At 38.3% G+C, this 21,673-nt stretch overlaps 1 protein-coding gene and 1 non-coding gene across 2 annotated transcripts in view; both read left to right on the top strand.

Moving 5' to 3' along the window:
* The window catches only part of LOC149289282 (cilia- and flagella-associated protein 47-like), a 152,555-nt gene that overhangs the window by 86,471 nt on the left and 44,411 nt on the right, over positions 1-21,673 (top strand). The window contains exons 45-49 of the mRNA XM_089490919.1: positions 879-1,052; positions 2,564-2,675; positions 3,401-3,456; positions 5,433-5,490; positions 5,958-6,035. Coding sequence (XP_089347045.1) covers positions 879-1,052; positions 2,564-2,675; positions 3,401-3,456; positions 5,433-5,490; positions 5,958-6,035 — 478 coding nt within the window. The remainder of the gene's footprint in view (positions 1-878; positions 1,053-2,563; positions 2,676-3,400; positions 3,457-5,432; positions 5,491-5,957; positions 6,036-21,673) is intronic.
* On the top strand, positions 20,812-20,941 carry LOC149289283 (small nucleolar RNA SNORA35). The gene has a single exon (XR_016277373.1). It is a non-coding gene; the product is annotated as a small nucleolar RNA SNORA35 (small nucleolar RNA).

The raw sequence follows: 21,673 nt of genomic DNA, 5'->3' as shown, positions 1-21,673 counted from the left end.
TTCCTCATATGTATCTATTGTCAAAAAATAATTTTTATAAGTATTCAAATTGTTTTTGTTAGCTTCTCTGGGAATCAGCAACATCAGACAAAACTAGGACCTCCACAATCATAATGTTGGGGCATCTTAACAGTATCTAAATAGTCCTTTAAAGAGGACAGATTGCCTTGAAGCAATGTGACATCAGTAATGAAATGTTCATAAATGAACACGCTTCTTCTGGTCCAACATGCTGAGTCTGAGCGCTGGAATATGACATAATTTCCCAGCAGTCAGACATAGCGTGTGAGGACCTTGAGGAAGCAGAAGAGCTGGCACCGGCCTACCCCCTCCTGAGCCAATAAAGGCAGGTTGTGTGCATGCAGCAGTAGTGTGTATCTGTATGTATGTGTGCTGTATTGTTAGACACTAAATATATATATATATATATATATATATATACGCCACTAACCTTAGGCTGATCATGGGGCAGGCTAATGGGATGGACATGTGGTGGGCTGATGGGAGGGCCATGGTGGCCCAGGCGTTAAGCATATACTGAGCCCCAACATTTCTGACGGTTAGTAGATTAATAATGATGCATGCACTTACATAATTAGATGTAAACAGTAGAGTAATAAGAAAACTGATCAAAATAAAAATACTGATATCAGTTTGATGGATTATTGAACTTTTTATAAAATGTAATTAAACGTCTGTAATATGGATAGAAACTAATATGGGATGCTGGGTTTTCTAAAGATGTTATATGTATCATGATATGATTTAGCTGTTCTCTTAGATCTTTGACTATTTGTGTAATTAAATTATGTGTTTTTGGTTTTAAAGAGGAAACATTCACAGCCAAAGGCTTAATACCTTCCCATTTTTTTTAACAGGGAAAACTAATTCTGAAAAATGAAACAGATGGCACAGAACATATATTTGGCCTCAAAGGCATTGGCCAAGAACCTTTGGCGCTGGATCATGTCATTATAGACTGCCAAGTGCGGCAAATTACTCAGAAGGTCCTTATGGTGCCCAATTATACTAACAACACACTGACATTTAAGGTAAGATTCAAATAGGTTCCAAGGTTTGTATAAATGTGCATACTTTACATCACATTTAAACTCTTACAAGTGGAATATACGTTAATGTTTTGATAATGGAATGGTTTGGCTGTATTATGAGTGCTTTATGTTCGTTGGCATATAAAAATGTATGAAATGGAATTAACATTGTGATGCATAACTACCATGAAAATTATAAATAATAATTTTGAAAAATGTATGTCCAAGACATGTCAAATGATATATTGTATGCTACTATAACTGCTATAACTATTCTGTAATGTACAAACCTGAATTTAGGTTAAGCTTTCTATTCTACTGGAAACAATGTAAAAACAATAACCACATTATTAAGTGTCAGTGCTTTTATAATAAATATTTTACCTTAAAGTCATGGTGCTATTAGTGCCATTTTTTTTTTTTTTTTTAACTACTATTCTTGACATGTTTTAGTAAATAACTTTGTTCAAAATTAAGTTCAACCTCACTGTAAAATGTAATGGGATTTAGTAAAATGATCTAATATTCTAATAATAATTTGTATTTTTAGATTTGTTTTACAAGATAAGCTAGCACCTCTGTCCAATGTTCTAAACTAAGGGAAGGTGAACATCGCAAATATCAGGACAATAATGTTCTAAGATACAGACCATTAACCTCTCTTACTTTGTGCCGACTCCTGTGAATTGTGCGACTGAAGTATGCCAGTTACACCTTCAGATTGTTGGCAGTATGTTAACAAAGGAGATGGATGGACACGATAAAATATTACTATCCAAGCAAGAACTCATATTCTCTTGTGTGAAACCTTTTGTATTAACCATTTAATCATCAAATCATTTTTCTGATTTAGGGACAGATATCATATAGGCACAGTGATTTATAGTGTAAACGTCTTCATACCCAACATAAGCAACAGATTAGCTTGTGCCAATATGATATTAATACTTTTTATTCCGAGATAAAATTTCAGTATATGGTTATTCAAATGATAATGATTTCCAGTACAAACGTACTTTATTTGGCAGTGGTATAGTTGCAGATGGCTGAGATACCGTTCATGCCAGTATGTTTTACACATGGCTTAGGTCTGTAAAACATAGTTAATATTCACTAGAGCACAGTTAGTGGTTTGGTTTTATGGTTTTTTCAAGTATTGTAACAGCTGGCACCATATACTTCCCTCATACAATAAATGTTGCATAGTCTGCTACAGCTTAAATGGACTGGTCTGGTTGGCCCATGTATGGGCTGTGTTATATATTTAATGAAAAAATAATAATAACAATACATAGTAACATAATGATTTGGGTTGAAAAAACACAAATTCATTAAGAGCAACTAATAATGATGTTGTCACATTCTGTTTGCTCTATACTTAAAAAGGCTACATGAATCAGTTATGTCCATTGTACTATACATATCTATATATTCCCTTGGGTTATGATTCAACCGCAGTTCTGAGAATAAATGTCTTGTCAGTAGTTTCACTTTGTGTTTATCAAATTTAGGTGATGTCAGATCTTCCAATTGTTGGAGGACCTCAAAGCATTACTGTGAAACCTGGTACATCAGCTCCCTACAGCATGGATGTATCTCCATGGAAACGGGGATTATTTCAAGGTAATCACAAAGTACAGTTAAATGAGTCATAATATAATTATCATTTTAATTCTCAGGCTATTATGAAGTGCACTATTTGTAAATAAGCCTCTAAAACCATGAGTTTAATTGTGAATGGAGGTGAGGAAGTATGGACAATGCAGTCAGTTTATCTGTTCTTGTATGAGAAACTCTCTGAACTGTCATATTGCACAGTAAATACATAGTAAACTTGGTAACTGGAAATGTTTAAGTATCTCCAACCAGTGGTGTGTTTTGGCTAAGCACGGGTCTAGGCCGACACAGGGCAGAACACAAGCTGCTCCAGGCACTAATCTCCCCTTTCTGTATATTTTTTCTTGTGGTAATTTGTAGGTTCTAACCAAACCTAAGGTTTTAAATTGCATAAGAGTCTCTTTAAATTATAATGCAATACCGACCAAGCTCCTATATATATAGCCATGAAAAATTATATAGGATTCACCAAATTTGTGGTACTTTGAGGTAATGGCAAGCTGAACAATATATGGCCACATAGTGTCATACCTCCCAACATTTCAAACTGCGGAACTCACAGTCATGCATATTAAAAATAACCAACACATTAAATTGAATTCGCATGAGGCTCAGCCAGACATACTATTTCCATGATGCTAGCTGAGCATCATGGGAAGTGCAGTTAACAGTAGATAAAGCTGCAGATGTTAGCTGTGATCTACAATTCCCATGATGCTTTGCCTTTTAAGGATGTGCATTGTCAGTTATGGTTGCCATGTGCTGGATAGACACAGATGTCCATGAGGTAATTAAGATGGTTAGATCTTGGACCTTCCTAACTGGTCCAAAGTGCAGCGCTGCACCGGGGTGCCTGATCTCTCAACAGGATGATCTACCTCTGGCTTTGTGTTAGAGGAGCTACTCACTGGACCGGCCAGCTTAGGCGTTGTTGACATAGGCTAGATTTTAGGAATTGCTGTCTCGTATTTGGAAATGAGTTGAAACTAAAAGTCACTACGTTTATTTTTTCTTTAGGGACATTGTATAACGCAGAATAACCAAACTGATAAACAAAGGAAATTGGTTTGAGAGGAAGCCAGTATATCATGTTGACATTTATAGATGATAAACTAAAGCTAGGACACTGATATAACAAATCAAATATACAATGCAATAGATTAAAGAATAAATAGCCACCAAATATATATGAAAGTATCCCGTTTAAACGAAATTAAAAATGTCCAAAGTAAAGTGGTTTGTATTTTAAAGTTCATTTATGACTTCCTTAGTTTCAAATCTGTTAGAAAATGTGTGTAAACTCAGTATAATGTATATAGATTTATCAGTTAACTACATTTTATTGGCTTTTATATAGATTATTTTCCTCCTCCAGCTCTAAGGTGGTTCAAGTTTATCTTGATTTTACCGAATATATAAACAACTTAGTTTTGTGTTGTTTAGTAAAGACATAAAGACACAAAAGCAAAGCAGGATAGTCAGTTTACATTTCTTAGTTTGTGTTATTGTTTTATATAACACATTACATATTTCAAGTAATTTATAGTTTTTTGGGGATCATACCACAGAAGTTACAATTGTAATGCAGTACTAATACAGTCATTGATATACTGCACCAATGATGTCTATGCTCAGGTATCATGCTAAAGCAAAGCCATCACTTTTATAATGCAGCAGGGATGCCCATACCTACACTATATTGTCACAGTTATACCTGTTTATAGAAACATAGAAGTTGACAACAGATAAGAACCATTTGTCCCACTAGTCTACTTATTTCTCCTGATGTAAGATTAAAGTCTTAATATATCGCATCATAGATTAAGGATAGCTTTATGGCTATCCCACACATGTTTAAATTCCCTGTATTTGCCTCTACCATTTGTGATGGGATGCTGTTGCATTTATCTACCAAAAAACTAAAAAAAAACTGTGGAAATGGTAAATGGCAGCTCACTATTAACTCTTTTTTACTTCAGATGGCTTTGAACTGAGAGATAAATGAGTCATCTACCAATAATTGTTTTTGAACCACCTTTATAGGTCAAGTAAAAGTTACACTACATTGTAAGTCTTTGTGCACCTATAATGTCAACAAGTGGTGTTTGTTGGTGTGTTCACCAACAATCAGAGCTCAATATGTGGGCTGTGAGATTATCAGTTTTAAACACTGTATTGTTTTAGAACTTTAGAAAGGTATGTTAAAGAAGCACAATCTGTTTTAAGGTCAGTAGCAGGATGACTGTTGATAATACATAGTGAAATCTGTGATATCACTTTGAAGAAATCTCGCCACAGGGAAAGACTAGACCTTCTTAAAGGAGAAGCTCATTAGTCTTAGTCTTTAAAATGCATAGAGAGGCAGCATAATGCACTTCTACTCCCCTTTTGTATACGTGACTGTTGCAAAATAACCACATATAAGAGTTCAAAGATGTTCAGATTTGACATGTTTGTATTCTTTCTGGCTAAAAGTAGTCTGTCTGTGAAGTTGGTTACAAGTAGACTTGGGCACTGGAGGAAAGTTTGTTTTCGTTCGTCTCCGTCTTCTGTTCGAACAAAATTCATCCAACATTTTTGTTATCGGAAAGCCCATTCGTCTGTCCAGGATGCTGTGAAAACGAGAAATAAACACATAGAAGAAGTTGAATTCAAATGTCAAGATTCTTCTCATAGTGTAGTTAAAATGGTGGCGGTGGCGACAAATGAACAAAGATTTTCGTTTTTTTCATCAAATGTTGCATTTGTTCTTGTGTTTTTAAGACGAATGGACAAAAAAGCAAAAGTCCATCATCTGAGCCTGTTAGTAAAGTTGGTGAGGGTATAGAGTTGTACCATAGAAAGAGAGAAAAGATGATACCTTTATTATTATTTATTAACTAATGTCGATGTTTCTATGTTTATGAAGCTTTGTAATTCCTGTAGTATTCAAAGTGAGCAGACATGCTTATAAAGTGAGTACGATTTTTGCAGGGGCCCTACGTTTGTCAAGATCGCCTCAATACTAACTGTTGCTCGTAACTTAATAATTTATTTGAATGTTTATTAAAATGTATTGCTAATTTTTGTCTTACACATTCATCAAAAGAGGGGTTTTCTAGAGAGCAGTTATGAATAAAAAAATGTGGAGTTAAAAGTTGCAAATATTTGATTCTGCACTGATAATTCACACTTTGAGGGTTTACACCTTTCTTGTCATGAACAGTATACGTTTATTAATAAAGAAATCTGCACATTAGAAGTAAACAAATATAGCCATTAATGCAACATCTGTTGTCTATTTTTTAGGTGTAATTTTGTTTGTTGTAGAAGAAGAAAACCAGCAGTTTCAACATGGCAGCTTCCCAGAACACACAGATGGCCAAGGTACTGTTAAAAAATGAACTGGAAGATCTTGAACAGCATAACATTTATATACTAAATATTAGATAGTATTTCACTTTTGTATTTCACACATTCCATATGCATTAAACCAATAATGTCATATACAGTATATTCACATTATCTGAGCAATGAGACACTTTAGTAAGTTTGTTTTTTGTGGACTAAACTAAATGTTCATTATAAGATGTTTCTCTACAGTTACCAGCTTAGTATTTTAATATGAAATGCCTTTATTCAAATATGAGAACTTTGCTGTGACAGTAGAATATTGGTATTTAGCATCTTTTATTTAAGACGAAAATTCACTTCTCACATTGCTTTTTTATGTTGTATTTTTTATAATAACATATGACACTAACTTTTTGAAATTAATCAAAATAAAAAAACAGTATATCTTACTTTCTAAATAATAAAGTGATAAAATGGGGTATACCAGCAGTATAGATATGTGATTAAAGTACCACTATACTTTCAAAATAATATTGCCTTCCAAAATTTTGAGGAAGCAGCATGCACTTTAGAACTCATGTGCTACTTTCTCAGGGCAACAGGCAGTGTCTGTTTGCAGGCAGTCAATGATTCGGTCACTGACAGTCACTCATTAAAAATGTGTGAGAGCCTTATACAATGGTGTCACAGTTCCTGCAGAGATCCTTTAATGCTTGTTTCTTGTCACTCATTATTTTGTAGAATAAGAAGCCGATTCCTGACTTAACTACAACTTTTCACAACTATTGTAATAAAATATCCCTGTTGCCCGTGTGCCTTAACACCTTCTGATATTTACCTGTCTAGACTAATTATTATGCACCTGCGCCTATGGAAAATAATCATATGGTTCACTGTGTCGAGTACATTTAGTATACACTACAACTCTAACATCAGAACATAATGTGGTTTTACTTCGGATTAATATGTCCTATACTGTATACTGTATATATCAAGGACATTGTCTCTTTTTAAGGTTCAGTTGACTATTTTTAGGTCCATCATAGACGTATCACTTCAAATATGAATTTAATACCAGGAAGGCATCAGGAGTGGAAATAGTTTACAATAACATTCTCTTTGAACTAAATTATTGAATTTTACCGTGTCTCTATGACAGCTTCCATAAAACCAATTTTCATGTTTCTTTTACGTGCATCACCTTCACCTTGCAATGCTTCTGGTTTAATTGTCTTTTAATTTTTTCCTTGTATGTCTGCACATCACACCTGCCAACGTATTCTATGTCACTTACTAGACAAGGACATCATTCCCAGATATATTTTTTTACGGGCAGCGTTTTATTTTTCTCATTTCCTATAAGCATAACTTTCAGGAGAAAAATGTAATGTTAAACGTTAGTAGGAGTCCAAAATTTTAGATATGACCTAGACTTTTCCCCCCAGATCTGTTTTCGAAAATGACATTTCATTAATAAGGCAATTTGCTATCCCGCTTATGGCAGACCTCTGCTTTTAGAAAGCCGGTTCACATACGATGTGTTTAGCACAATGTCTGCAAAGATAACTTTGAAAGGAAAATTGTATGCTGTCTGTCTGAGACAAGTTACTTATGGGGCTTGAAAATGAAACGTTATGATGGTTGTATTCCTGTTCTTAGTTGTAGAATATCTGAAGCATAAAATGACACGTGGAACTGCACTATTTTATTTCTTAATAAACTTGTGCCCTGTTTTTTACTGCCTTTGAACATACTCTGGGATTTGATAGCAATGCCATCAAAGTTACATGACTACTCCAAGCTGGCAGACAGATTAGATTCTTTCTTCTAATGACTTCTCTGTTATCCCCCCCCCCTTTAATTATCTTTGAACCTGCAGCACAGATGCTTGTTGGGGATCTGCTTGTAGTTAGATTATAAATTCTATTTTTGCTATTAATGTTTCTCAGTATGTCACAAACATTAACATGTTTCTGTCATGAGGCTTTTTAGACCAGACATCAAAGATCAGGGCAGTGGGTCTGAGTCAGTGTTTCTACAGTAAATCCAAGCAAAGGATTTCTGCAATTACCTGCCTTCTGAACCAATGTCTGAACCAATATCAAGTAAAAAATAGAAAGGAGTGCCAGTTTGATGAAGTTTAGAAAGCTTCAGCACAATGGATGATCTGGATAAGCAATGGATAGTGCATAGTGATTAAAGAGACATAGTGCAAATCTTAGCTAAAAATGCTTTGTTGTGGAGATACCGTGTAGAATGAGAACAAACTAAGTATAATAGAAACAAAAAAAATAAAAGAAAATGTTAGAACTCTGATTACATTCTTCCACTCACAAGTACGATTGTGATTTAGGTGTTCTCTGATTCAACCAATCATTCATGGGAGAAACTAAGTTGCATAAACTTATGTATAACTTAATTAATTATACCAGCCTTGAATATATTAAGCTACAAACATACATCTAATTAGTATTGCTTACACTGCATAAAGAAATTAGTGGTACTCTCATGGAGTTGCTTGATGTTTAATGTGTTTAAAATGCATTGTTTCTCTGCTTCTCGCTGATAGGAAAGTAATTGAAATCTTGAATGATGCTGTAAAAGCAAGTAGCCTTAATACTTTATATATAGACTTTTGATGTATTTACTTAGATTTTTAAAGATAATTCATACAGCATATTTTTTTCATGAAAGTGATCATAATGAGGATTATTTTCAAAGGCATTTTGGATAATTCTTTATTGTCGGCAAGAAGTACATTACTGTTTTTTCATAAAGTCCTCCTGCAGATTATACTTAATATTCTTACTCATAAAAAAACCCCATCAAACACTTTTAGGATGAACTGATGCTGAGATTGCAAGCCAGGCCTTCTCATCCAACATCATTGCCTGACCTAACAAATGCTCTTCTGGATGAATGTCCAAATATTTCCACAGAAACACTTGTGGAAAGGCTTCCCAGAAGAGGAAGCTGTTATAACTGCAAATGGGGGCCCAAACACTGGCATAAGTGCAGGTCCCATGCCTCTAGGGGGCCTGGTGCGACCCCCTTCTTCCTGTCTCCTCGTACCGGTTGAAAATTATTTAGAAAGGGCCCTTCCAACCTGTATCCGTGCGGTCCAGGTAGGAAGCCCTTTTTAACCTATTTTGAACCTGCACGGGGAGACAGGAACGCATCAGAGTCGCGTGACCCCACGGGAAAGCTGCAGGAGTGGTGAGAGGTAAGCAGGGGGTGGGGTGATAGTTGGGATACATGTATATGTGTTTGCATATATATATATATATATATATATATACATACACCGTATTGGGTCGATTATAGGCCGCACCCGAGTATAGGCCGCACCCTAAAAGTTAGGTGCTTTTTAAAATTGTAATAGATATGTTGCCACTCTGTCCCCCCTGAGATATGCTGCCACTCTGTCCCCCCCGATATATGCTGCCACTCTGTGTGTCCCCCCCGAGATATGCTGCCACTCTGTCCCCCCCGAGATATGCTGCCACTCTGTCCCCCCCGATATATGCTGCCACTCTGTGTGTCCCCCCCGAGATATGCTGCCACTCTGTCCCCCCCGATATATGCTGCCACTCTGTGTGTCCCCCCCGAGATATGCTGCCACTCTGTCCCCCCCGAGATATGCTCCCATTTTGTGTGTGTCCCCGAGATATGCTGCCACTCTGTGTCCCCCCGAGATATGCTGCCACTCTCTGTCCCCCACGAGATGTGCCCCCCACCCCTAGACTTACCAGTGCAGACTCCCGAAGTCCCAGGTGTCTTGCGGGGCCAGCGGGGGACATCTATTCTACGCAATACGCATATACAACTTCTGGTGCCGGCACTTCCGCCGAAGATTGTTAAAGCGCATCACGCAGATGTTCACCGGCAAGCGTAAACAACCTCCGCTGCCGGCACGTCTGCACGATGTGCTTTAACAATCCCATGTGGGGGGTCTCGGCAAGGGAGATTGTTAACCCCTTAAGGACCGGGCTCATTTTTCGTTTTGTACCCTGTGGGACCGAGGCTGTTTTAATACTTTTGTGGCAAGTAAAAAAACTAGCTAAATAGATTCTACTACTTGTCCTGAGTTTAGAAATACCCAATGTTTTTATGTTTTTTTTGCTGTTTTTTGTAAGTTATAGGGCAATAAGTACAAGCAGCGTTTTATGATTTCCAAATCTTTTTTAACAAATCTGGTCAGTCTGCCTCCATCTCCTCTTTGGAACATCTTTGAAGCCGGTTAACTCAATTTAACCAATTCAAACCATATATTTTTGAAAACTAGACACCCCAGGGTATTCAAAATGCTGTTATTTTAACCCTTTCCATGCACCAATTATACAACTACACTTTGTCAAACTTTGTAATAGTAATTTTTTTTTTTTTTTTTTGTGTGTTCAGGAACATCTCCTGAGTGCAGTGATACCCGACATGCATGGATTTGTCGTGTTGTTTGAGATTTAAAATGCCACATTTGGGAAGTGCGCTTTTTTGTCCATTTTGGAAAGTCTGTACCTATGCCCTATCTTTGAGCTCAGCCACTCCAATTTACCCCATCAGCCATTTTTTTTTTTATATTAGACACCCCTTGGGTATTTGAAGTGCTTTTATTTTAACTCTTTGTTGAGATTTTTGAGAAATTTTAGCACTTGCTCAAAATAATAAACTTTATTTTTTTATTTTATTTTTTTAATACTTTTTTTTTTGTAAATATTTTTTTTACACATTTTGCTGGTACTGGATGGTTCATCTAGTGACATCACTGCATAATTATTTTTAAATGTTAGCACTTTTTTCCATATTTTTTTTTTCCATATTTTTTTATTTTTTTATATTTTACTAATCACATTGTGATTAGAAAGCTGGGCTCCATTGACTTGCATGGTTGAATGCAGTACCTGTATTCAACCTGCAAGTGGAGCCAGAGTTCTCTAGACCATCTAGCGAACTTTAAAAACTTGTTTGTTTCTTTTACAGGGCGGCCGCCATCTTGCTGATGGCGAAGAACACCGGCAGCTGCGGCTGTGACCGCTCTCCGGAGCGGTCACAGCCCACCCAGAGGTAAGTGTTTGGTGTCGCTGGATGCCTCCTGATCGAGGCATTCCAGCGACACCATTTAAGTTTAGGAGGCGATCGTTGATCGCCTCCTAAACGCTTTTAAAACGGGCGTCCGCCGCCATACAATGTATGGCGGCTGTTGACGCCTCGGGGAGGGGCCAGAAATGGCCCCCGATGCCGATCTCGGCCTTGCTGAATGCCTCGACATCGAGGCATTACAGTAACGCCGTTTAAGCGAAGAAAGTGATCGTTGATCACTTTCTAAGCTTATTTTACTTTTTGACGGTTCAGGACCGTCAAAGGTCATTTAGTGACCTTCATGTCATGACGGTCCTGAACCGGCAAAGGTCGCGAAGGGGTTAAAGCACATCGAGCAGACGTGCCGGCAGCGGAGGTTGTTTATGCGCATCGCCGCAGCCGGCGAACGTCTGCACGATGCGCTTAGACAATCTCTCGTGCCGGCACTCCCCCCCCCCCGTGGAAAGTGCTGGCAGGGGAGGCTGTCTGAGCATATTGGAGAGTAGGATGCAGGTCCCCTGCAGCCATGGTATTGCATGTCCCGGGCGTTGGACGATACGAATTGCACATTCCTGGGCTAAACCCCGAATATAGGCCGCACCCCCACTTTAAAGGCCTATATGATATGTGTATATATGCAGTATATATATATATATATATATATATATATATATGTGTATGTGTATGTGTATGTGTGTGGATGCATGTGTACTTGTGTGTGTGTGTGGATGCATGTGTACTTGTGTGTGTGTGGATGCATGTGTACTTGTGTGTGTGAATGCATGTGTACATGTGTGTGTGTGTGTGTGAGCATAGTTGTGTGAATACGGTTAGATGGACTGTGTGTAATTTGTGTAAGTGTGTTTAAATATGTTGTATGTTGGAAGGAGGGGCAATGATGGCACAGACCAGCTGTTGAAGATTTTTGCACCAGGGCCCCGTGGTTTCTAGTTATGCCCTTGGGACCATCTACATATTAATGTCTATGTATTTCGAATGTGATGCCATCACATTATTGGTGTAAAGGCCTGGTGTCTCAATACTAGTCCATATAGTGTATTAGGAGACAAGGGGGCAATGAGATGGAAGCAGAAAACTCAGTAATGGTGCTGACTTTATTACTTGGTCTATTTACCACTGGTCATTACATTTTTAATATGTTTGGTTTTATTTTTGAAACACTTTTTAGTAGTAACATTTTCACAATTTTTTCCTGGGAAATCAGATGATCCCAGCAATCAAACAATCTGTTTTTTTTATATGGCTTTATTATGGTTTTACGTTTTCTTATTTCATCATTACAACTGTTCTCAAAGTGCACTTATTGACAAGTTATGATCACAAGAAATATAAGGAAAGGATCCTTGTAACACTTTAAAATTGAGTTCCAGCAGGTGATAGCATGGCCAGCCACCCACTAGCACCATAATTACTTACTCTGAGATGAGTATAACCAATTACATGGGTCGAGGAGGTATAACTGTAGTGCATTATGAGCTTTCATACTGAAAATTGGAGGCAGGTGATGGGTTTCAGACACAGTTTATATTGCTGTGTTATGAGATATTTCTGCAATACAAGTTCATATTTATGACCATCCTTCCAATGCATTTAAAATCACCCACATAATACTACATATAATATTGCATAATGAGAAATTATATATTTCATTTTAAAATGTATTTTTTGTGTGGTCAGACACAAAGAAATTTGTAATCATACATCAAATATTACCAGGATTCTAACATATAATTTTGTATAATCACACAGTGTTGTTTTGGTGTTTTGCAGATGTATTGCATATTCTGCAAATTACCTCATGTTAATAAATACATCCATGAACTGTTTCTAATTATCATTTCACTTTTTTGAGTGTCATGGTTGTTCATTAATCAATGTATAAAAGTCAGAAATACAGCATCCATTACCTAACATCTTAGGATGTCATTGCAGGAAAAAAATGCCCTCTTGGTAGGCCTTCTTGAAGGTTCATGTAGCAGAAAGAACAGTACCCGTGTCATACCAATCTTACTTGAGGAGATTGGATTGTAACATGATGCTCAGCCTCTAGCAAACCGAGCAAATGTCTGATGTGGCATCTTGTACCTTTGCTGCTGCTCACACAGCAGATCAGATACTGTAATGCGTGCCCGTGGGCTAGATATACGCTTCCGCACACTATGCAAGTTTAAGAGCTGGCCATGAAGTGCCAGGGCCACTTTTTTTTCCCAGTCTGTCCCTGACAATCCAAAAATACACACTAGGGGAGCGCACATCATAAAAAGCATAAAAGGCATACACATATACACTGAAAGGAAACTCTAACACCTAAGGCATAAACATTGGGGATTCCATCACACTATGTGGCCATATATTGCTTAGCCCGCCACTACGTCAAAGTACCCTAAATTTGGCGAGTGCTATCTATTTTTTCTTGCCTATCTTGCTTACCAACAGCTGAATGCTCGCTTTGTTTTGTGTCCCTGACAATGCTTATCTGTGTCCCAAAACCTGTAGACAGATGCAGAACATGCATTCTTTCCAAATTTTGAAATCTATTTTACTCTAATCATCTTAATATTTCTCATAAAATCTCTTGTTCTACCGACACCTGGATTATGAAATATTCAAATGGATATTTTTGAAGTGTATCTCTAAATTGTTGAGTGTCCAAAAAGTTATGAAAATGTTATGTTAGTGGACTGCCTTAAGATGAAGTAAGTTGAGTTTCAGATAGTGAGTATTTACTGGGCAATTAAGGAGATTTGTATTTTGTTGGTACTCAATTTTCCTTTATTGAATTCACAGAAAAGCAGCGAAGGCTACCTAAATCCACAGAACTGTGGACAGTAGTTCTCCAAGATGTTTGGAACAACCTACTAGCCACATTCCTTAAAAAACTGTGTGCACGTGTACCTAGAAGAATTGATGCTGTTTTGAGGGCAGAGTGTGGTCACAGCAAATATTGATTTGATTTAGATTTTTCCTCTGTTCACTCACTTTGCAATGATTAACATGTCTATTTTTGAAAGCATTCTTACTTTATAGCATTTTTTCACACTTGACTAAAACCTTTGCACAGTACTGTATATGAAAGAAAGGAGAAGAGCACAAAGAGGATTTTTTTTGTGTGCGCAGGGTTATATATATGTGTGATCGATTTATTAATTTGCTCAAATGACACTTTATGTAGTATAGTTTGATGTCCAGGACAGACATGGCAAAATTTTTCCTATTGAGTTTAATCTCATTCATTATTAATATAAATCATTAATTTCTATGTGTTCTATAATCAAGAAGGATGACACACTCATGTACCCTTTTTATTCCTTTTGTTTTGTAAATCTGTAATAAATGTGCATCCCAGGCTGAATTTTGTCGCTGCTCCATTAAGCAGCGTTTTATTGTCTGCTTTTGTTCACACACCATGACAAAGTAGAAAATGGTTAGTGAAGTGTTTGCAAATACATTTCAGGAATTGCATCTTCTCGTTCATGTACATAGATTGATCTGCTCTGAGGTATGGAAGTTAAAGCTTATCGATGTGCACAGAACATTTTATTAACCACTAATATTTTCCCATATAATTGGCGCAGATGTGGCAATATTAAATGCACTAATTTGCTGACCTTGATGCCCCATTGTTAATCAGTGCACAGTATTAATTTATCAAACTGTATAGTTAATCTATAAAGGTATTGTATCATAAGCAGAAACGAGAGAAAGGGGTTTGTGCCAGACATGCCACCAAAATGACCCATATGTTTCAATAACTTTCATAACCCTTTGTTGGGACACCTGAGTCTGAACCAAAGTCAAGGATGCAGTAACTGGGGCTCCCCACTGGGTTTGTGGAGCCTAAGACAAGGAGGGTTTGCAGGGTCTACTTGTCCTTGCCAAGAGACATGCAGAGATTCTGCTCTCCTTTACATTGAATTAAGTGCAGCTGTGTATAATAGGGGTCCACAAATTGACCCATTTCTATCTGCCTCCTCAGTTTTACATATGTAGCCTTAGTGTACTGTAGTTAAATACTAAAAAGTTAACAAAATACTACCACAACAAGAAGACATAGTCTGAAGCTAGAGGGGCAAAGTTTTAAAGGTAACATCAGAAAATATTACTTTATGGAAAGGGTAGTGGATGCATGGAATAGCCTTCCAGCAGAAGTGGTTGATGTTAATACAGTAAAGGCATTTAAGCAAGCATGGGATAGGCATACGGCCAAGCTAGATATAGGATAAGGGTAGGTACTAAAGGAAAGTACTCAGAGGTTGGGCAGACTGGATGGGCCTACTGGTTCTTATCTGCCGTCACTTTCTATGTTTCTATGTAACATTACCTCAGTTTAACAAAAAAAAGCTGATGCTAACAGCTTTACAGTACAATGTGACATAATTTACCCATCTGCTTCTTGCCAAATGGTATCATATCACTATTTCTATTGTTTTTATGACTAAAATGGTAAACCCTGCTTGTGGTCTTTTTACAAGTGCAGCCACCTAATCCCAGGTCAGATTTATTGTTTTCCCCGTTAGATAAGATATAAAAATTAAAAAATTGAGATGATGGATGACTTTTCCAGAGGCCAATTTAAAGAAGCTCTTCCAGCAGAGTGATCCCTTTGAGATCGACAGATAACTATGTTTTAAGACATTTTTGTTGCTATTTGTCTGTCATTGAGAAGATTTACTTGGCTGCATCTGATATCAACTGTCATGTCTAACGTTGACCAGTTTTCCCACATGCCCAACGACAAACTGCTCACTGAGAAGACAAAAGTTACTTGTTACATTCGAGCATCAGCAATACATTGAAGACAAATCTTTATAAAATATACAGTATGTGTCACGCACAGCGAGGTTGGAGACACTGATGCAGGTAGGAGACAATGAGCAGACGGGTTCAAGGTCAAAGTAAAGCTGAGGTCAGGGTGCCAGAAGTCAGGACATAACGATAAACGAGCCAAGGTCAGGCTCGAAAAGTCTGATGTCATTTCCAGCGGCCATCTTGAGTGTGGCAAGACCGTAATTTATAAGTATAGACACCTGCAGTTCTTGGTCTTACCACCCGAGGGGTGGATGAAGGTCTTCCTCTCCTCCGTAATGGTGGCTGTTGGCTGACAGAGGGGGGACTCTCCTTCGTAACGGCTGCTGCAGCTGTTGGCTAACAGAGGGAGGTCTCCTTCTCCTCCATGGCTGCGGCTGCTGACTGACGGAAGGGGGTCTCCCTCTCCTCCGTGGCGGCAGCTGAGGCTGCTGGCTGACGGAGGGGGGTCTCCCTCTCCTCGGTACTGGCAGCTGAAACATTTGGCAGCTGATAAGAACCATAAAGCCCATCTATTTTTTCTGTTTTTCCTGCTTTAACGACTAAGACCAGAATCAGTCCTTGGTCTCATCAGGATAGCTTTATGCTTATGCCATGCCATGCGTGTTTCCATTCCCTCACCGTTAGCCTCTACTACTTCTGTTGGGAGTCTGTTCCACTTATATACAACCCTCTCAGTAAAGTAACTTGTATAGGTGCATTAAATAATAGCAAAAAGATTTGTTTACACATTTTTATAAATTGTGTCCAAAACCCTTCTATGTGAGAAGGTTGATTTGTAATAAAGTTACTACAAACTCATTAATCTCTATTTATTGCAGGCAATACATTTTTTAGCATTAGAGATGCAGCTATGCCGCATAGATGAAACTTGATGTTCATCCTTTGCTTTTTTTACCATTATTAATTTACAGGGACACATTTTACGGGGTTATTTTTTTTATAGTACTCTACAGAAAATCAAGAACAATCAGTTCTTTACTTAGGCATCCTCAGCTTATTATCTCCACACGCCATGTTGCACTTTAAGTCATTTTAGATGCAGAGACCAATCAAGTAATTTAGTGTCTAAATGTGAGTACGCTTAATGGATTTATAAAATGTATGGTTGATCTACTGCGGGCATCATATTGCCTTAACAACTTCAATGAAAAAGTGGGAAGAGTAAAACATTTTGTAAGAAACACCCAGTAGGGTCATAAATTGCTAATGCACAGCAATTCTGTTTCCTTTGTCTATCAGCTATGAATTTCCATTATTTTTATTACTCAAAAAGGTATAGCACAGTGTTTGATTTTGATAGAATAGCAAAGTGTTTTATTGGTTAGCCAAGAACTTTTACATCTTGGCTTCTGTAACAGTTTCTGTTACTTGTTACATTTGCTGATGAATAATAATGTCTACATATTAAGCAAAATTATTCTGACAACTACAGTAAGCATTGTGACCTCTGAATTTGGCATCAATATATCATATAAAGTCAAAGCAATAATTACAGATCCATTAAGCATTGCGTAATTTGTTTGACATTTATAGAAGCTTTAATTTGCCTTAATTGTGATCTCGACCATGGTATTTACATTTCTAGATCTTTGCTTGTTCGCCTTTATACTGTTTAGTACACAATAACAAATGCCTAATCGCATAACAATGAGCAGTTTTCTAAAGCAGTCTAGGTAAGCACATATCTAAAAACAAGAGTTGACTGATGAAAGATCAATTTTGAGTTAACTCTCATGGATTGACTCTGAATATATGAGAGTTACACGGAAGGGATCAATCACTGTTCCCTTCCTGACAACTTGATTCAACTGCTTTAAAATAGAGCTAAGATAACTTAACCATGCAATCCATATGTAACCAGCACACAATTTGTATCTTCTCCACACCTTCCATCATACTGTGCAAAGTGCAGTGGAAAACCTCAACCAATAATGTATGGAAGATAGTAAAATAATTGCATTACATAATTGTTTCTTAAATAGTTGACAGATCACTGAAGCCAAAAGTACCTATATTGTTAAAACTTTGTAGCATTGCATTCCGAGGATGACATATTTATACAGCTGTGTTAGAGACGATACAGTCTTCTGTAGAAGTTAATAGTTTTAATTGGGCCAACAGAAAACTATGAAGCAGGGTGTTTTAAATGATTTTTTTATTTGTCCATTTAACCCCTTCGTGACAATTGCCGGTCCGGGCACGTCACTGAAAATCGTGACGATTATGACAATTGACGTGCCAGGACCGGCACGTCTTTAAACGGGTGAAAAAATCGATCCGTGATCGATTTTTTCACTCAAACGGTGTTGCTCTAATGCCTCGACATCGAGGCATTGAGCAACACCAAAAAAAACATTCCCGCCCCCCCCCCGATCGCTCCTAGGAGCAAAAAAAAAAACATGTTTGAAAGACTGCACGTCTTTCAAACATGGCGGCGCCCGCCGCCGAAAAACGGGTTTAGGAAGCGATCGCGAGTCGCTTCCTTTGCTTAGCTGGTGTTGCTAAGATGCCTCAGTATCGAGGCATCTTTGCAACACCTGTTTAGCAAAGGAAGCGACTCGCGATCGCTTCCTAAATGCTCAACTTACCTTCCCGGTGCCGGTGTCTTCGAAACACACGCGGTGTTTCAAGATGGCGGCGCCCATCAAGCCGGGGGCGGAGCCTGCTGACATCATCGGGGGGGTGTTGCTGGATGTCATGGACATCCAGTGAATAACACCCCTAGTGGTCAGATCACTCATAAGAGTGATCATGATTTGATAAATCAAAGGCAATGTTTTCTAAACATTGCCTTTGATCAGTATTGGATCTGCCCCCCTCCTTCACTTGCTTCTAGTGAGGGAGAGAGACAGATCGGTGTGTTCTGGTATTTCAGGTATTCCCTAATAAAAATATATATATATTGATCCAAAGGCTCTTATAAGAGCCACCCATATAATATTAACCCCTTCATTGCCATTGATCACTGCATAAACAGTGATCTTGCATAGTGGCAATTGTTTTTGGGTTTTTTTTTTTTTACATGTTTTTTTACTTTTTTTAGTTTTTTTTACTTTTTTTAGGTTTTTTTTTTATTTTTTATTATAGCCATTAACCCTTTCCTTCCCCACTATTTTTGCTGCAATTCTTACCATGCAGCGGTATACGGCTGAGGAGGCGTATGCCTTTTTGGCCACAGATTCTGAGGCCACTGATACAGCGTCAGATTTTGACGTTGGTCAGTTCACAGATACATCTAGTGATGTATCTGTGGCTGTTAGGACGCCTACCACACGTAGTCGTGGCAGTGCACCAGAGGCATGGGTAGCGCCTAATAGGTACAAGCCAGCTATCCCTCCTTTTTCTGGAATTCCTGGCATCAATATTGATGTTACAGGATTCACTCCACTGCAATTTGTGCAGGTTTTTTTGGGAGACGATGTCTTGGGAGACATTGTCACACAAACAAACATTTATGCCCAGCAGCACCGTGCTGCTAGCCCTAATTCTTTTTGGGCAAAACAGCCATGGACTCCCATTGACGTGCCAGAATTTCTTAAATTCTGGGCACTCACAATGTTAATGGGCATTATAAAAAAGCCCTCCATCCGCTCCTACTGGAGCACCAGCCCCATCTTTAGTACCCCCATTTTTGCCCAAACTATAACTAGGCAAAGGTATGAAATGATTCTTCGTTTCATGCATTTTAGCGACAACAGCCTGTGCCCCCCTAAGGAGGACCCCCAGTTTGATAGGCTGTACAAAATCCGCCCCCTGATTACCCATCTCGCTGCCAGGTTTCCAGAGGTTTATACACCTGGAAAAAATATCTGCGTGGATGAATCCCTAATGAAATATAAAGGAAGGTTGGGATTCAAGCAGTATATTCCTTCCAAGCGCTCCAGGTATGGAGTGAAGGTGTATAAGCTCTGCGAGAGCGAGACAGGATATACTCATGCCTTCCGGGTATACGAGGGTAAGGATAGCTACCTTGACCCTCCAGGTTGCCCAGATCATCTGGGCACCAGTGCCAAGATTGTTTGGGACCTAATATTCCCCCTTATGAACAAAGGCTACCACTTGTATGTAGATAACTTCTATACAAGCGTCCCTTTGTTCAAGCTGCTGTATTGTTTCGATACGGTAGCTTGCGGTTCTATAAAAAAGAACCGCTTGGGTTTCCCACAACGCCTGGTACGAACCCGGCTAGGAAAGGGGGAGACCTCAGCTCTACGCCAAGAGGAGCTTTTGGCATTGAAGTTCAAGGACAGAAAAGAGGTGTGCATGCTGAGCACCATCCACGATGAGAGAACCGTGGAGGTTTCTGTCCGTGGCAGAGCTGGGGTCACTACAAAGCCAGTGTGCATCAGGGCCTATAACAAGCACATGGGTGGAGTTGATCTGTCAGATCAACTCCTACAGCCCTACCTCATTATGAGGAAGACAAAGGCCTGGTACAAGAAGGTTGCAATTTATCTAATGCAAATTGCAACCTATAACGCTTTTTTGCTGCACAAAAAAGCAGACACTGGGCTGAAGCTGTCTTTTTTGCAGTTTCAGCTCGAAGTAATTTCAGGTATCTTGTACCGTGATGCACCTGGTCCCGAAGTAGTGATGGGAACCAACAGAATTGGGGCTACCCATTTTATTTTTAAAATCCCCCCTACAGCAAAGAAGCAGAATCCCCAAAAGAGATGCAGGGTATGCTACAGCAGGGGGCAAAGAAAGGACACCACATTTTACTGTCCAGATTGCCCTGGAAAACCTGCACTCTGTGTCGGTGACTGCTTCAAGCTGTATCACACAGTTTCCCATTTTTAATTTTTTTTTTGTTCCTGCTCCATTTTTGTATTTTTTTTTAATTTTTTGTTACATTTACTGTTTTTTAGCTTTTATTTGCTCCACCATTTTTAAGCGTTTTTATTTGCACTGTCAAGTGACCCCTGTGTCCATTCCGTGGCATGAGGGACCACTTAAGGTGCTAGATCAAATCCCTTCTTGGAGATAGGCCAGGCTTTCTTGTAACCTGTCCCTACTGATAGTTGGGTACAAGCATTTTTCTTTACCCAGATGTAAAATTCCTACTGAATTTGAATTGCTCATGTTCCAAATGTGGCCCTTTTGCCCCCAAACAATCTGACAAACCCATGCATGTGGGGTATCAATGTACTCAGGAGATGTTGCTGGACACATATCTGGGTGTTGTGTGACAGCAACATATACCAGGAGCTGTAATTTCACACCTGAAGTACAAAGTATGTGAAAAAAACACCAAAAACAATTACTATCCCAAACTTTGACAAGGGTTGGTGGTAGGATTAGTGCATGGAAAGGGTTAAACTATCAGCATCTAAAATACCCTGGGGTGTCTAGTTTTCAAAAATATATGGTTTGGTGGGGTAAATTTAATTTGCTGGCTTCAAAGATGCCCCAAATACCACATAGAGACAGAATTACCAGATTCAGAGAAAAATGGTTTTGAATTAGCAAAACGCTACTTGTACTTATTGCCCCATAACGTGTAGAAGAAAGCAAAAAAACATAAAAACATTGGGTATTTCTAAACTCGGGACAAATAGTAGAATCTATTTAGCAGGTTTTTTCAGTAGTTTTTTATGATGAATAAAAGATTTTTCAAATAAAAGTGAGAAAATGTGTTTTTTTTTCAATTTTTCGTCATATTTTATTATTTTTATTATAGGAAATTACATCATATGAAAAAAATTTTGGTGTCTGAAGAAAGCCCTTCTTGTCCTGAAAAAAACAATATATAACTTGTGTGGGTT

This window comes from Sceloporus occidentalis, unplaced genomic scaffold (assembly GCF_023333645.1).
Source record: "Sceloporus occidentalis isolate IW3139 unplaced genomic scaffold, rSceOcc1.0.p SCAF_47, whole genome shotgun sequence".
NCBI classification, from domain to species: Eukaryota; Metazoa; Chordata; class Lepidosauria; order Squamata; family Phrynosomatidae; genus Sceloporus; species Sceloporus occidentalis.
The sequence above is the reverse complement of the archived record's forward strand: the minus strand, read 5'-3'. Positions and strand labels throughout refer to the sequence as shown.